General features: G+C 34.8%; 1 protein-coding gene across 9 annotated transcripts in view; it reads left to right on the top strand.

The window, feature by feature from the left end:
- CDC42BPA (CDC42 binding protein kinase alpha) overlaps nucleotides 1-16,492 on the top strand; it is a 172,044-nt gene that overhangs the window by 89,638 nt on the left and 65,914 nt on the right. For 8 of the 9 annotated variants that reach the window (XM_087717867.1, XM_087717865.1, XM_087717872.1 and 5 more), the window contains exons 12-15: nucleotides 6,571-6,704; nucleotides 8,844-9,086; nucleotides 9,403-9,513; nucleotides 10,063-10,310. In XM_087717867.1, coding sequence (XP_087573993.1) covers nucleotides 6,571-6,704; nucleotides 8,844-9,086; nucleotides 9,403-9,513; nucleotides 10,063-10,310 — 736 coding nt within the window. The remainder of the gene's footprint in view (nucleotides 1-6,570; nucleotides 6,705-8,843; nucleotides 9,087-9,402; nucleotides 9,514-10,062; nucleotides 10,311-16,492) is intronic. The other variant, XM_087717866.1, reaches the window with a different exon arrangement.

Raw genomic sequence — 16,492 nt, 5'->3', positions numbered from 1 at the left:
CAATTCTTATTGTTCAATGTTCATCACAATTCCCTTAATCTAATATATAGAATAACAAGCGGTACACATCTCACTTTGTTCATCATCTTAGAAGTTCTCTATATGTCCATGTTTCGTATATTTTGACCCATGCTTAATTGTCCTTCTATTGTCATATTCAATCAATTAGCAACTCAGTTTAATTATCATGTATAAAAATGAATCACAAACCTCTGCTTTACAATCACCCCATATCAATTTCATATTTGTCCATATTCCATATATTTTAACCTTTATTTCATTATCTTTCCACTATCATAATCAATCAGCGACTTAATTTTATTGTCACAAATTTAGAGATCCCTTATCTCAGCTTTGTATTTTCCCATATAACAATTTCTAGTTGTTCCTAGTAAGTCTTTTGTCCCACTTCTCTATTATTGCCTTCTCCCTTTTCTTTGTTTCTACATGTCCACCCTCTTCAATTTTCCCCAAACCACCATCAAAGAAATCTTTTACATTTCCCTTTGTTGGGGCGTAATCTCCTTCTTCAATTTTCCTTATGCCACTGTGAATCACTGAAACATCTTTTGTCTGCTTTTTATTTTCTTTCGTTGGGACACATCCATCCTTTTCAATTTTCCCTATACCACTGCCAAACCCAATGGAGTTTTTTGTCTGCTTTTTATTTCCAACCATTTCTACCCTTCATTATCTCCCCCCTTCTTCCTTCCCTTCTTCTTTAAATACCTGCTTCTCTGAATTTAGAATTCTATTTAACCTTGATTTTAATGATTTATGAATATTTTTTATAATTTCACGTAGTTCTTCAAATTCCCACCTTTCCATAATGTCTAGTTCCAAAGTTACAGTTAATTATACAGTTCTTCTTTCAGAGTTCTGGTCCACCTTGAATTTTTCTAATTCAACTGCTGTGGAGAATGATGGGAGCCAATTTGGACTTTTGTTCTTCCTTAATGTCCAGTTCCAAAATTGCAGTTAGTTGTACAGATCTTATTTCAAAGTTCTGGTTGACCTTAAATTTAGCTAATTCAACTAATATGAAAATGGAAGAGAAGCTGGAGCCATGTTGATCTTTTGCAGAAAAAAAGAAAAAAACTTCGTATTTTCCCAGCTCTTGACCTTGTTATTATTTTTCCCCTTGCCACTCTCCACCTCTCATTGGCCACAGTTGCTCAAAATATATAAATTGGAACACACTTGCATACAGCCAAACCCAGGTATGTTTCTTTCACGTCCTGTTTTTCCAAGTTCTGATTTATGGGAGTTGGTTAATTAAAACTTCCCGCACAGGCAAGATTAGGTTATCAGTTGTCAGTGAGAAAATAGTCCTTTTTTTTTATCTTTCTCCCTTGTTGCATTCCACCTCTTATTAATTAGAGTTGCTTAAGATATATTAGTTGGAAGACATTCGGATGAAGTAATTCCTTCAGAATGTTTGGTTTCTATTTCAAATTCAAAACCAAATTTAGAGTTTGAATTTGAGTGGATTTGTCACTTCACTGCTTTCTCCCTTTCTGTCCGAATTGTTTCAAACAAATGTCTTTTTGGAGGGGCGGGGGTAGTGTTTCAACCCTCCATTTTCCTTTCTTTCTTTCCTTTTACCAAAATCCAGATCTGTCTATTAATATTATTTGTACTCTCAAGATTCTTTGCCTTTTCCAAGTTTTGATTTATGACTGTGGGTTAAATGAATTTTTTACCTGTCTTTCATCTTGAGTTCACCCTCCTATTCAGTTGCTTTGGCTGGAAGCCAGCTCCTTGTGCAGCCATGTTGCCGCCCCTACTCCAATTCAGAGAGCAAATCTCTGATCTGCGAGGGACCTGTTGCCTCCCCCTGGGTCTGATAAGATGCTACCCCTTCTTCGCCCCCCCCCTCGAGGGGGGTTCTGATCGAAAAAAGGATCCCTGGAGTTGCTTTGTCAGACAGGGTTCATATGAGGCTTTTCAGAGCTCACATCCCTCACGTCTGCTCAGCTGGAGAACTTCCTATTGAATCCCATTTTTGCCAGAATCTCTTGATGGCAAGATGGGTGGCATATAAATGCAATAAATAAATAGACAGTAAAACGATTATGTATTTCTAGCAACTTTCTATATGGTGGCACAGTGATTAAAATGCAGTATTCCAGGCTAATTCTGCCAACTGTCAGGAGTTCAATTCTGACCAGCCCAAGGTGGACTTAGCCTTCCATCCTTCTGAAGTTGATAAAATGGAGACCCAGATTGTTGGGGACAATATGCTGAGACAGGCTGTAAAGCACTGTGAAGTGATATATAAGTCTAAGTGCTATTGCTAAATAGCTGCTATCTGATATAGGTGCTTATGAGTATCTGGGATAATTTTAATGCCATGGCTTGTTCTGCTTGGATATTTTTGGCACACCCTCCAGCATTCTTTACTGTCCCTACAAAGATAGCCCCTTTATCACAATAATATATCACTGCAGGACTTGGGCTTGTTTTATATTTGAGTATGGTAATGGTGACTTCTTTGCTGAATTAATGTAATACCATTTACATTTCATTTAGATTCTGTGTTCAGATTAGTACTCCTATCTCAAAAATGGTAGAGAAAGGGATAACCAAAATGAAAAAATGAGAGTGCCACAATTACTAGAATATGTCCAGGTTAGCAAATAAGATGATAACAAGAGGGCATGGTTAATTTGCTGCCTTGAATAAAAACATGGAGTGTATTGTTTGTTCTTTTATTTTCTGCTCTTATAAAAGTAAAGATTCTAGGTGATATTGGAATTCACTAATGGCAAAAAGATAGATGAGAAATCTTATTACACAAGTCACTATAATAAAGCATGTAATAATTGCTAGCTGTAAAGGGAGATTTTATAAATCCATCAAATATCCTAGTCACAGTTACAAAGTAGAGTTTCTGATCCTTAATTCTGTTCCCTGTGATTTCCATATATAGAGTTTTCCATTTTCATAATAGCATATCTAGAATATTTCAAGCCTAATATTTTGGGTGAGAGTATCACCCAAGTCTGTAGAGGGGAAAAGTAAAGGAGCTGCCTCTGCACATTCTTCCATTATCTTTTAACCAACTTCATCTAAAGTTCAGATTCAAACCTTTAAAGTTTGGATTTCAAAACTCAAAAAATAATATTTAAAACAATCAAAATAATTTAAAGGGCTTGGATGAAAAGAAAGATTAAGAATTCCTTTTTAACCCATAAAAAATGAAGATTAAGTGTATCTTCTAAGGGAATGCATCCCATAAGTTGGTCATTGTACAAGAAAAAGGCCTCTCTTGCGAAGTGAGCTTCTAATATAGTTTCATAGCTGTCACTCAGATATTCAGGCCCTGAGATTTTGAGGGATTTGAAAATCAAAAACTCCTGAATTATCCCTATATTAATTTATCAAAATTAACATAGTATGATCTTAATATTTTTGTGGAAGATAGTATCAGAACTCATAAATATGATTGTACATTTATTGACTAATAGATTTTATTAAGAGCAATAAGCTCTTAAGCAATAAGCCTTTTTAGCAACCTTCCAAGTTGCTAATTGGAAAAAGGTTCTACAGATTTCTGATTACTTAGTATCTGTAGTAGTGCCCAGAACTATTTTCATTGTGCAGGTGTTGCTAATGACAGTGCCAGTTTGGTATAGTGATTAAAGGCCAGAAATTGTGAGTTATTGCCTGCCATGCCATAGGCACAAAGCCAACTAAGTAACTTTCAGTCAATCACTTTCTCTTAGCTCTGTGAAGAAGGCAATGGCAAACTACTTCCAAAAAATGTTGCCAAGAAAAGTGCATTGTCCATGCAGTTGCCAAGAATCCAGTCTGCCTGGAAGGCATAAAATCAATCTGTCTTAGTGTCATCACCTTAGCTGCTCTATTTTGCATGACAGAGATTCCAGGCATTCTTCAAGAGTAGTCTTACATAGACACTTTATAATCTAACAGTGATTTAGCCAAGGCTTTGGTATTCATTGCCAGATCCAAATAGCTATAGAAAAATTACAGTTCTTACAGTAGATGCACTGTAAATGCACTGTAACAACTGTGGCATCAAGGAGCACTTCGAGACTATAGATCTATATTTTTAAGGGAAGGGGGAATTCTCTTAAATTTTAAGGGAATATCTGCTGTCATCATTAACTGAGAATTGTGGATTGTTAAGCAAGTACTTGTCCCAATTCAAGTCATTCCAGTCTTGATATCCCTTTCTGCTCCAATTTACTCCACTCACCTTTTTTCTCCCAAATTTCAGTCCCAGCCACAATCACTCTTGCCTGCCTGAACTCCAAGATCTCTGCTGCTCTGCACTCTGCTGTCTGTAGACTGTAAGACTAAACATTTTGAAATGCAGTTGAAATATTCCCATATTTTTATGAACAACACAGTAAAAAAAAACCTAGAATTTGTTCTATTTGAAATTTCAAATAGCTTCGTCTATATTATTTCTTGTTCCCCAGAAAATGCTCTGTCAGCATCTTGGCAATATGTCTGAAGCAAAAACAAATGGACGCTTTAGGATAAAGTAGACTCAAGATACTATACATAATGAAAATGAATGATTAATATTCTGTGTGCATCCTTTATTTCTTTTAAGTGACTGCTAATTTGTTTTAAAAATAAAAACTTGGGGAGTAGATTTCTTTTGCAGTTTCAGAAATAATAACATAAATGTAATAAATATTACATTGAATTAGAGTTTTAATTATTTAATTTACCTTCCTTTAATTAGGAGTAATTAAAGTCAACTATGTATAATAAGATGTGAACTACAAAATTTTGTCTTGAGTAAGGCAACACTTCTGATGATTTTAAGAACATGCACACAAAAAACTAAGCACCCTTCTGTTTAATTTACTAAATTATACACCAAAGCTTTTGGCTTAGACAGTATCTCCCCTAACTGCTATGTGTAAATGTTATGCAATATATCTTATTACATTTTTCTTAAGAGAAAATAATAGCATTACCTGCATTACAACTTGTGATTCTGAATTTCATGAAGATGAATATCATGAAATTAACCGTTTCAGATAAGAATTTCATGTTTACTTAGTCAAGGGTATTTAAAATCTGAATTCAAAGTTTATTTGTAGAGATTTGAATGTTTTTCCTTATTTATTTAGAATTAAGTTTATCAATTTTAAAACTAAATATTGTGGGTTCTATTGTTTCAACATGGTGACTTCAAAGATCTTATTTATTCCTGGTTATGTTATTTCCTGTTAATCCCAGTTATTATCTCTGCATATTCAGCATGCTCATGTTTTCATAGCTCTGTCATCTGTCCTCTGTTCCTATTCTGAATTAACAGAAATAAGTAAGATGGAGGCAAAATTGCACAACCAGCCAAACACAGATATTAACTTGATTTTATGTGGGGGGGGGGGTTCTAAAGACAACACCCATGAGTTGATATTGTACCAAAAATAATAAAGAAAATGTTAAGAAAGCATAAGGGCCCCCATATGGTTTCTTCTAGGTAGAAATTCTTTATTTTTTTCTATTCAGTTTTATTTCTCATCAGTATAGAATAGATCAGTGTTTTTCAACCTTTTTTGTGCAAAGGCACACTTTTTTCATGAAAAAAATCACGAGGCACACCACCATTAGAAAATGTTAAAAAAATTTAACTCTGTGCCTATATTGACTATATATAAAGTAATTCTCCCACGGCACACCTTACACTATGTCACGGCACACTAGTGTGCCACGGCACAGTGGTTGAAAAACACTGGAATAGATATTTCAGAGTGAGAAATGAATTTCTTATTCTGGTGGGCATTTGTCACAGTTAATGTCTCATTTTATAACAAGTGGATTCAGGGTGTAATGATATTGGTTCCTGTTAAGTCTGTGGGTCTTTTGACAACTAATACAGTGTTTTTTTAATTCAGATTACTCATATTATTATGCACACAAGATATATCAGAAAAATATGTCTCCCACTAGAATTACCAATGGCATTAACTAGGATATGTTTACATTTTATCTTTAGAGGCTTCGTACACCTAGGATCTGTAACCACCTACCTAGGGAAGGCCATCTCATACCCTGTATTAATGACCTTCCACGAAATTTGGACATTCCCGTTTAAAAAGGCCTTTATTTAATAGGAAGTTACTATTTTGTTTTTAATTGATTTATGAAGAAAGAAAATTGTGATCAACTTGGAGTTTTTAAATTAAAACTTTATAATTATTTTTAACAATGCTAAGCTCCCCAGGAAACAGTATCCCATTTCTATAAAATAATACAGAGGTGAAATTCTCACCATGACATTGTAGGGAATTCTCTGATCTAGGAAGAGAAAATCTAAAATTAGCAAAATTGACCACAGACCCCACACTAATCCCTAACCTTAGTCTGGAGCTCATTTTCCAGAAGACACAATTTGAAGAAGAAATGGAGGCAGGATCACTTACCTCTCATTTTAACTGGCAGAAAGTCCTGCTACCATAGTCAACACTTCACATATACAAACTGACAAATAGTATCTAAACATCAACTCTTCTGTTGTGAGAAGTAGCAGTAAGACTTCTATTTTAGTGTTTTATATTTCTCAGTAATTTTCTCTTATAGATTCTGGGCAATTAGAGCAGCAACTTGAAGAAGCCAGTTCTGCACAAAGAGATTTAGAAGATGCTACCAGACACATCAAAACTTATGAGAAGCAAGTAAAAGCACTAAAGCAAGAGCGGGATGATCTTAATAAGGTATAAACAATCCAATCAACATTTTTTATTTCTATTTTAGTTTTAGACTACTTCACCTCTCTATTCAATCATCTTAACATCAAACATCAAAATGATTTGGCCATATGACTTTATCTATCTGCATTTGATAGTATTTCTAAAATGATTATTATTAAAAATAGTTACAAATGTTACTACATGAGCAGTTCTGTATGATTGATTCCACATTTTAAACCACTTCAGAAGTTCACTGCTATATTTATACAGAAAGCTTTCTTAAACTCAGGTAAGATTGTTCATTATGGGGTAGATCATGGAAGAACTATACCAACTATACCTTAAGATTCTTGACAAATGTATCTTGTCTTGTACACTGAGAGCATATGCACCAAAGGTAAAATACCTTGTGTGTCCAATCACACTTGGCCAATAAAGAATTCTATTCTATTCTATTCTAAAGTAACATATACAAAGTTTGGGATTAGTGACATAAATAACATTCAGACATCCTGTATTTGTGTATGAATGCACAGAGAGAAAGGAGAATATTTGAATTTTGTAATCTGAAAATTAACTTTGAAGGTTAAATTATCTAGTAAAAACCACCATAAAAATCTGTGATAAAACATTTGAAAGTAATTTAAATTAATCTACAATCCATTATTGTGTATGATTAATTATAATAAATACTTAAATTGGTTAGGTGTTCTAAGATAATAGAAAGAAGCAGTCACCTATGTTAATGTCCATGTTTATATTAACTAAATGTATATTAGATGCTGAATGTTGTTTGATGATAGGTAGAAAGTCACACAAAAATTTGCTCACTAACAACAAGTAGCAACATGTATATGTGATTAAATCAGAAAGCAAGGTTCTTTGACTTATAACATCTAACTCCTTAGTGCAGAATAAAAATTAGAATTGCTTTCTTTTCTGTATCAACATAAAAACAGATAGTAAAAAATAAACCTACATCCTTTGCTGTCTTCTTCTTGGGAAAAGATAAATCTGAACTTCATATAATATATAGAATGTTAGGGATTAAATAGAGGCATGTTGCTAATGGAATTTTTTATGGCCATACACTATTGCTTGTGTTTTCATAGACGTTACTATGTTAGCTTATTCTTTATTTTAAAAAGTGATCCGAGCAATGCTGTGTCTGTCCTTTCTCAGTGCCTGTTGACTGTAGAGACCTAGATGAGGGATAACAGGCTTCAACTGAATTCTGGCAAGATGAAGTGGACGGGGGTGCTGGAGTCCTCAGGATCTGGTTATTTATCATCTTTAGTTCTGGATGGGGATGCAGACAGACCCAGTACACAATCTGGGGTACTCCTGGACTCACGATTCCTGATCAAAGAGCAAATGGCAATCGTGGCTAGGAGGGACTTTGCACAGTTTCATGTTGTGTGCCTGTTGCACCCTTATCTGGATTGTGAGGTCCTGCATATGATCACTCATGCCCTAGTCATCTCTTGGTTGGATTACTGCAATGCCCTATGGGCTACCCTTGAAGAGTATCCAGAAACTACAGCTGATGCAGAATGAAAGGCACACACATTTCTAGGGCCCTATAGTGTAATGTATAACACGGCTGTTGCACAAGCTGCATTGGACACCATTTTGCTTCTGGGTCCAGTTCAAGCTTCGATTATTACCTTTAAAGCCCTAATGTATGGATCCAGGGTATCTGAGGAGCCCATCTCACCCCAATGGGATTAGTCTGCTCTGTTTACAGCAGCAGAAGAGACCTGCTGCAGACCTCATCTGCTAAGGAATTTTGGTGAGTGGGGTCAAGAAGGACCTATTATGCTGTGATCCCAACTCTGTGGAACACTCTTATCACCAGATGTGAGAATTGTTCCCATCCTTTTTGGCCTTCTAGAAAGGTATTAAAACTTGGTTTTAGCAAGTAAGTCCGGCCTGGAGGTGGTTTATGAGGTAAAAAGACCTTATTCAAGTGTTTTGCCATCAATATCTGGTTCTGTTTTTTCCCTTAGTTTTAAAGTTTCAATGGATGTAGCTTTTCATTTTTAACTTCTTTTCTACTTATCTTTTTATTTTCTGCAAATTGTATGTCTTACTTGTTTTAACCCTATTTAGTGATTGAAAGCTAATATTTAAGGATATGTCATATTTTGTTTCTGATTGCAGGAACTGCTTGACTCCAATGAGAGGTTAAAGGCACAAACCAAAGAACTGAAAGATGCACATAGCCAACGGAAACTGGCCATGCAGGAATTCTCTGAAATGAATGAGCGACTTACGGAATTGCATTCACAAAAACAAAAGCTTACCCGCCAAGTTAGAGATAAAGAAGAAGAGATGGAAGTGGTAATGCAAAAGGCAGAAAGCTTGAAGCAAGAATTACGTAGAACAGACAGAATAAAGAAAGAAGTAAGTTTCATTTGTCCATCCATCCATCTATCTGTCTGTCAATTTTTTTAAAAATTTCAAAAATTTACCTTAGGGATAGTATTACACAAGAAAGTTCACTTAAACTTAAATTAATGTGTTTGTCTTTTAGTTTATTAAACAATGGTAATTGGTAAATAACAGACTCTGCAATTCATTTTTAATCTTCTAAATATACTTATTGATATCATCATTATGATAGAATTATATATGTAGATGAATCCAGAAGTTTCTGGTACATTAGTAAGGAATAGCAGTGCTAAAATGAATGTTTATGATTTTAAAATTATATTTGTAGCTGGAAGTTCATGCTGAAGCTGCAGCTGCTGAGGCATCCAAGGACAGAAAGCTGCGTGAGAGAAGTGAGCAATATTCTAAGCAGCTGGAAAATGAATTAGAAGGACTAAAGGTTAGTGTTTATTGGTTTTACCATTTTAAAGCGTGTGAGTGCCTTTGTCTGATGTAGGGGTATGAGACTTACAAGTTATTATAATTTACAATAGCTTATTTTGAATGTCTTTAAATGGAAGGCAAATTAAAATGTATAGAAATCTATCATTGAGGAATGAGGTCTTTGGTAAGGAAATAACTGAAACAATGACCCAAGAAGTCATGAAACACCCCTGCCCTCCCAGCAGAATGGTAATGACCTAGATTCTGTACATCCATTGGAATCCTATAGTAGGAACTATTTTGCAGTGGTCTATTTCCTATTGTTAATGTTGAAAGAATGGATAATTAAGTTCATAATTTGTTATGCATTTATCAAAGAGGAAGTTCAGTTGAGGAACAAAAGCAATCCAGTGAAATGCAGTTTATTAAATTTTATTTTAAAATCAGTGTCAACCAATTTCATTTTCATTTTTTTCACCTTCAAGGATGAATTATTCCTATTTATACTGTATGTCAGAATTTTCCAGATCATAAAAACTAATTTTGAAATGTCCCTTTTTTGTAGCAGAAGCAAATTGGTTGGTCTCCAGGGGTGAGCAGCACAGAACATCAGCAGGAAATAACAAAATTAAAAGCTGACTTGGAAAAGAAAATTGTTTTTTATGAAGAAGAACTGTCTAAACGAGAAGTAATACATTCTAATGAATTAAAAAATCTGAAGAAGGAATTCCGTGATGCAGAGGTCCAACAACTTGCTCTCAAAAAAGAAATTATGATATTGAAAGACAAATTAGAAAAGACAAGGAGAGAAAGGTATGACCATTTATGTACAATTCCTTTGTACTTGGAAATTTTTATGATTTTAAAAAAGTTGATACAACTCAGATATTTATATTTGGAAACCCAAATAATATTCTATCCTGAAGTAACAAATCAATGTGTTTTAGCCTTTAAAACAAAATCATTAGGAAATGAAAAAAAGATTCCTTAGATTCAGTATGACCTAGCAGGATATATGTAAAGATTGTATTTTAAATGTGTTGGATCTTTGCAACTATATGTATATAATAAAAAATGTCTTTACATAGCTCTTTCAAATTGTTTTACTTAAAAGATGAAGAATAATGCACAATGGTGGTAAAATTACCTTGAAAGAGGCATTTACGTATGCCTCTTCCATTCATTGTCTATATAGTTTATATGTATCTGCCTCACTTTATCATATTCTTCTTTTTGCTCAACTGGAGGATTCTGAGCAGAAATCCATTTTAATAATTATTTTTCTAGCAAAAGCAAAATTTGTTCCAATTATTTGAATATAATCTTTATACATGTAAATATTGATAGCAGTTTATTTTTAGTAGATTTCATTAAAAATAGACAAATATATTTTTGATTGATGGTATCTATTCAAAGAAACAGGACGTGGGCCACAAAATGTGCTTTCTTATTTAAAGCACATTTAGATTATAGAATTAGAAGGGAATGTTTAGAATCACCTACTGCGTGGAGGAATCTGTATTAAATAATTTGTAGAGCTTCACTTGAAAACATCCAGAAAGGTAGCATCAATTCCACTGCTAAATTACTCTTCTTGACACAATATACTTTCCTACTATTTGAACAAGAATCTCTGATCCTATAATTAATTTATATCTTGTAGAATAAAGCAGTGTTTTTCAACCTTTTTTGTGCAAAGGCACACTTTTTTCATGAAAAAAATCACCAGGCACACCACCATTAGAAAATGTTAAAAATTTTTAACTCTGTGCCTATATTGACTATATATAAAGTAATTCTCCCACGGCACACCTTACACTATGTCACGGCACACTAGTGTGCCACGGCACAGTGGTTGAAAAACACTGGAATGAAGATATGGTTTTGATTTTCTGTGCAACATCCTTTGAGATAATTGAATCCAATCTCAATAGTGTTTATTCAAGATGAAATATCATTATAATTCTCAATAACTGCTCTAGTTTTTCTGAATCTTTCCTAGAATGTATTGCACATTTTTGGACACAATACTCAAGGTGGGGTTCTTTGCAACAAAATGTGACCTGTATAGAGATTTTACACCCAGGTGTAGTAGATCTAAACTGGATCTATTTATAAGTTTCTATTGTACCACCATGGGATGCTGTTGGATCATGACTGCTAATTTTCAGATATCAGTTGTCCTGGATTTCAGCTGTGCAGGATAATTGTTTTATATAGTACCTGGTCCTTAATAAATTACTTCATTAAGCATTGAATATTTGAATGGTTGGCTCCAACCAAATTCTGTCCCTTGTGAATATTTCATGTTCTGTTTATCAAAGTTATAATTTTATAATTGATATTTTTATTTAGAAAAGAAATTCCTTGGATTCTGTAAAGAGTAAAAAGGATGTTACATTAAAACACACTTGATAAAGTGACCAAAACAGTTATGGTAATTTGTGAGAAATAAGCATCAAGTATCACTTCTGACAGTACAGATTAATTGAAATGAATAGTATTGGAATTTATTTTTATATTTTTTTTAAAATTAAATATAAATAAATGATTAGTAGGTAAGTTTATCTTTCAATCTTGATAATGTTCTTGCAATACATGTTATTTTAGCTTTATCTTTCTTCAGTTGTTTTTCTGTAGTTTCTACTGATATCAAGACACATATCAAAGAAGGACTTGCTTTGAGATATATTTTTAAAATATCTAGCAAAACTGCTGTAAGGAGAAGACTGCTTAGTTTGTTAGAAAATAGGCAAAATGAAATATTTTAATGACTATTAAAGGAATGGCCAAGACGACATTCTATTGTAAAAACTGTTTTTGAAAAATGACAATTCAAAAAGATATGTATCACATTGTTTTGTTGCATTTGGTAAAATATCAGGAGTATATACTTAATTCTAAGTTTATGATACTGAGAGTCTCATTGTGGGCACCCTTATATAGCAGAACTATTCTAAACTAATTGTGTGCATTACTGCAACATGTATTCATTCCACTGCTCTGCTTTTTTATTTGTATCTTTCACTAGTTTTTAGACCAAAGGTGCTGGAATATAGAAGATAATTGTATCAGGGGTGAAACTTGAACGTGGCATGTCAAAACCGCGCTAGACAAAACAGCGCCGACAAATACGCGTGGACAACCACGCTTAGTCATTAGCGTGCCCACATTACCGCGTCGATATCAGGGCGACGACGGCAGCGCGAAATGCTACGTTTGTTTAAATGTTTTTTTTAAGTGAATGCTACGTTTATTTAAAGCGCGGCTTGGCTGGCTTGCTTCAGTGACGTTTCAAGCTTTATTTAAATATTTAAATGCTTCAGTGATTGTTGCTACGTTTGTGTAAAGTTGCGGCTTGCTTCAGGGACGTTTCAAGCTTTATTTAAATATTTAAATAAAGCTTGAAACGTCCCTGAAGCAAGCCACAACTTTACACAAACGTAGCAACAATCACTGAAGCATTTAAATATTTAAATAAAGCTTGAAACGTCCCTGAAGCAAGCCAGCCAAGCAAGCCAGCCGCGCTTTAAATAAACGTAGCATTCACTTTAAAAAAACCTTTACACAAATGTAGCAACCATCACTGAAGCATTTAAATATTTAAATAAACCTTGAAACGTCACTGAAGCAAGCCGCGCTTTAAACAAACGTCACTGAAGCATTCACTTTAAACTACCATTACATTTGGAAAGGCGCGGATTTGCCCTACGCCCTTAAGTCTCCGCGATAAGGTCGAGTTAGCTTCAGCGATTATGACAGCGCTGAAAAGACCTTCGCGCTTATGTCTCCGCGCTTAAGGTCTTCGCGATATTGTGGTGGAACCAAACTTGAAAACATGGTACCTAAAATTACAATATAATACAATACAATAGCAGAGTTGGAAGGGACCTTGGAGGTCTTCTAGTCCAACCCCCTGCCTAGGCAGGAAACTTATACAAATGGCTATCCAATATCTTCTTAAAGACTTCCAGTGTTGGGGCATTCACAACTTCTGGAGGCAAGCTGTTCCACTGATTAATTGTTCTAACTGTCAGGAAATTTCTCCTCAGTTCTAAGTTGCTTCTCTCCTTGATTAGTTTCTACCCATTGCTTCTTGTTCTACTCTCAGGTGCCTTGGAGAATAGTTGGATTCTCTTTTCTTTGTGGCAACCCCTAAGTTATTGGAACACTGCTATCATGTCTCCCCTAGTCCTTCTTTCTATTAAACTAGACATACCCAGTTCCTGCAACCGTTCTTCATATGTTTTAGTCTCGAGTCCCCTAATCATCTTTGTTGCTCTTCTCTGCACTCTTTCTAGAGTCTCCACATCTTTTCTACATCGTAGTGACAAAAACTAAATGCGGTATTCCAAGTGTGGCCGCATAAAGGCAGCATAAAGTGGTATTAATACTTCACATGATCTTGATTCTATCCCTCTGTTTATGCAGCCTAGAACTGTGTTGGCTTTTTTTGGCAGCTGCTGCACACTGCTGGCTCATATTTAAATGGTTGTCCACTAGGACTCCAAGATCCCTCTCACAGTTACAACTGTTGAGCAAGGTACCACCTATACTGTACCTGTGCATTTTGTTTTTGTTGCCTAAATATAGAAACTTTCTCTTTTCACCATTGAATTTCATTTCATTAGATAGTGCCCAATGTTCAATATTGTCAAGATCCTTCTATATCTTTAGCCTATCTTCTGGAGTGTTGGCTATTCCTGCCAGCTTGGTGTCATCTGCAAATTTGATGAGTTCCCTATTTATTCCCTCATCCAAATCATTGATGAAGATGTTGAAGAGTACTGGGCCCAAAGCAGAGCCTTGGGGTACTCAACTGCATATTTTCCTCCATTAAGATGCAGTTCCATTAAGGACTACACGTTGAGTGCAGTTGGTCAGCCAGTTACAAATCCATCTAGTGGTGATGCTGTCTAACCCACATTTTCTACTTTATCTAGTAGTAGGTTATGGTCTACCTTATCAAATGCCTTACTGAAGTCCAAGTAAACTATATTGATGGCATTCCTCCGGTCCACTAATTTTGTCACATTATCAAAGAATGCAATAAGATTAATCTGGCATGATCTGTTTTTGACAAACCCATTTTGGCTTTTAGCTATTACTTTGTTTGCTTCTACGTGTTTGCTAATTCGTTGCTTGATTATCTTTTCCAGAATCTTTCCTGGTATTGAGGTCAGGCTGATAGGTCTGTAGTTTTCTGGATCTGTTTTTTTCCCTTTTTTGAAGATGGGAACCACATCAGCTCTTTTCCAGTCCTCTAGTAGTTGCCCGGTGCTCCAGGATCTCTGAACGATATAGTTCAGTGGTTGTGAGATCTCGTCTGCCAGTTCCTTCAGAACCCTGGGGTGTAATCCATCTGGTCCTGGTGATTTGAACTCGTCTAGGGTAGACAGGTGCTCACTTGTCATTTTCTTCCCTATTTCAACTTGTGTTCCTTATCTGATATTTGTGGTGCTGTTTTTGATAGGTTGGACTGTTTTATCCCTAATTTTCTTCTGTTACAGTTGAACCACCAAATAATTTTGAATTCAGATTTTTCCCTTGTACTATTCTGAACCAGTTCCATTTCTTTCTACTGTACGTAGCTTTAGCTATAGCATTCAACATCAGATCTCTAAATCTATCATTAGAGTTTACAGAAAGTTCCACATCGTATCTTTTACATATTGCAAAATAAAATATTTTAAAAAAAATACTTCTAGAAAATCTGTGTTAAACACATATATCAAAATAAAGATGTAGCCTTATGCTTAATTTAAAGAATGGTGAACTGTTGTCTGTGAAGTTAGCCTTAAACCCCAGTCTGAGGCATAGCTGTGTGACCCATTATCCATCCCCCTGAGAGTTAATGCTTTAATCTTTGTTGGCTTTTCCCCAGAATGTTCATCATATGCATGGAATCTGTTAGTTGAAGAGAGGAGTGGATGGTGTTGGATTACAGATTCAGAGTTTGAACAGCAGTTATTAATATGCAACAGTGTTGGAATGAAGTGTTGTGTTTCAAATGATGCCTAGCAACATGCCAATTCAGAACTGGTTCAGATATGCTGTGTTGTATTTCAGAGACTGGTTGAAAAAAATAATTTGAAGGCAGGGTATTTTGTTCCCTTTCTCTACATTTTATTCTCATAGTTAAGAATAAACATTTTGGAGTATCTTTGGAGAACAGTTTGTAAATTCTGTCCTAGAAACAAGCATAATTATAGGGATTGTGATAGATGAAACAATCTTATTTTCTCAGGTATCTTTCCCTGTTGCCTTCAGTTCTTGCTGAGCAAAGGTATATAAAATTATAACTAATATAGTACAGTTATAGCTAGTAAATAGCTATATAATAGGCAGAGACTAGGGGCAGGGGCTTTTTTGGCTTGGGGTTAAACAGTTTAATCATGAGGTGGGAAGGGAAATCCACAACATTTCATCTCTGTTTCATGTACTTAACTGAGGACTATTTATTATAGCACAATTTCATTCTGCTTATTCTATGTTAATATAATACTGGTTGTCATTATAAAACTCTAATATGCTTCAACTTCAAATAAAATTATACTAGATGGATACCCAAAATTTCAGGTGCAACAAAATGTTGTATACTTTATTCCAGAATTTGCCACAAAACAAGCTTAGTAATTTTTGGGGTTGTGTTCATCCATAAAAACTATGACATCTTTTTATCTTGAGTTATGGAATAGAACCACGAAACAATTTCAGACTAAACAATCGAATACATTTTGTTCCATTAAAAAATCAGCCAGAAAGACCCAGTTGTGGCTTGATCTCAATTATAACTATTATTGTGTCTCAAGTTCAGATGCCAAATGGAATCACTTTCTGGACTGTAGGGGAAGTTGGCAGTTCAGCTTGAAATGTATATGAAAATACTTTTTATTCATAAACATTTGATGTCTTCCCCACCCGGAGTCTTCCGAGAGTGGGGGGCATACAAAAACAATAAATAATAATAATAACAACAACAACAAAAAATACAG

This window comes from Thamnophis sirtalis, unplaced genomic scaffold, assembly GCF_051295495.1.
Source record: "Thamnophis sirtalis isolate CommonGarterSnake01/CBP01778 unplaced genomic scaffold, rThaSir2_p1.2 scaffold_6, whole genome shotgun sequence".
Taxonomy (NCBI): Eukaryota; Metazoa; Chordata; class Lepidosauria; order Squamata; family Natricidae; genus Thamnophis; species Thamnophis sirtalis.
The sequence above is the reverse complement of the archived record's forward strand: the minus strand, read 5'-3'. Positions and strand labels throughout refer to the sequence as shown.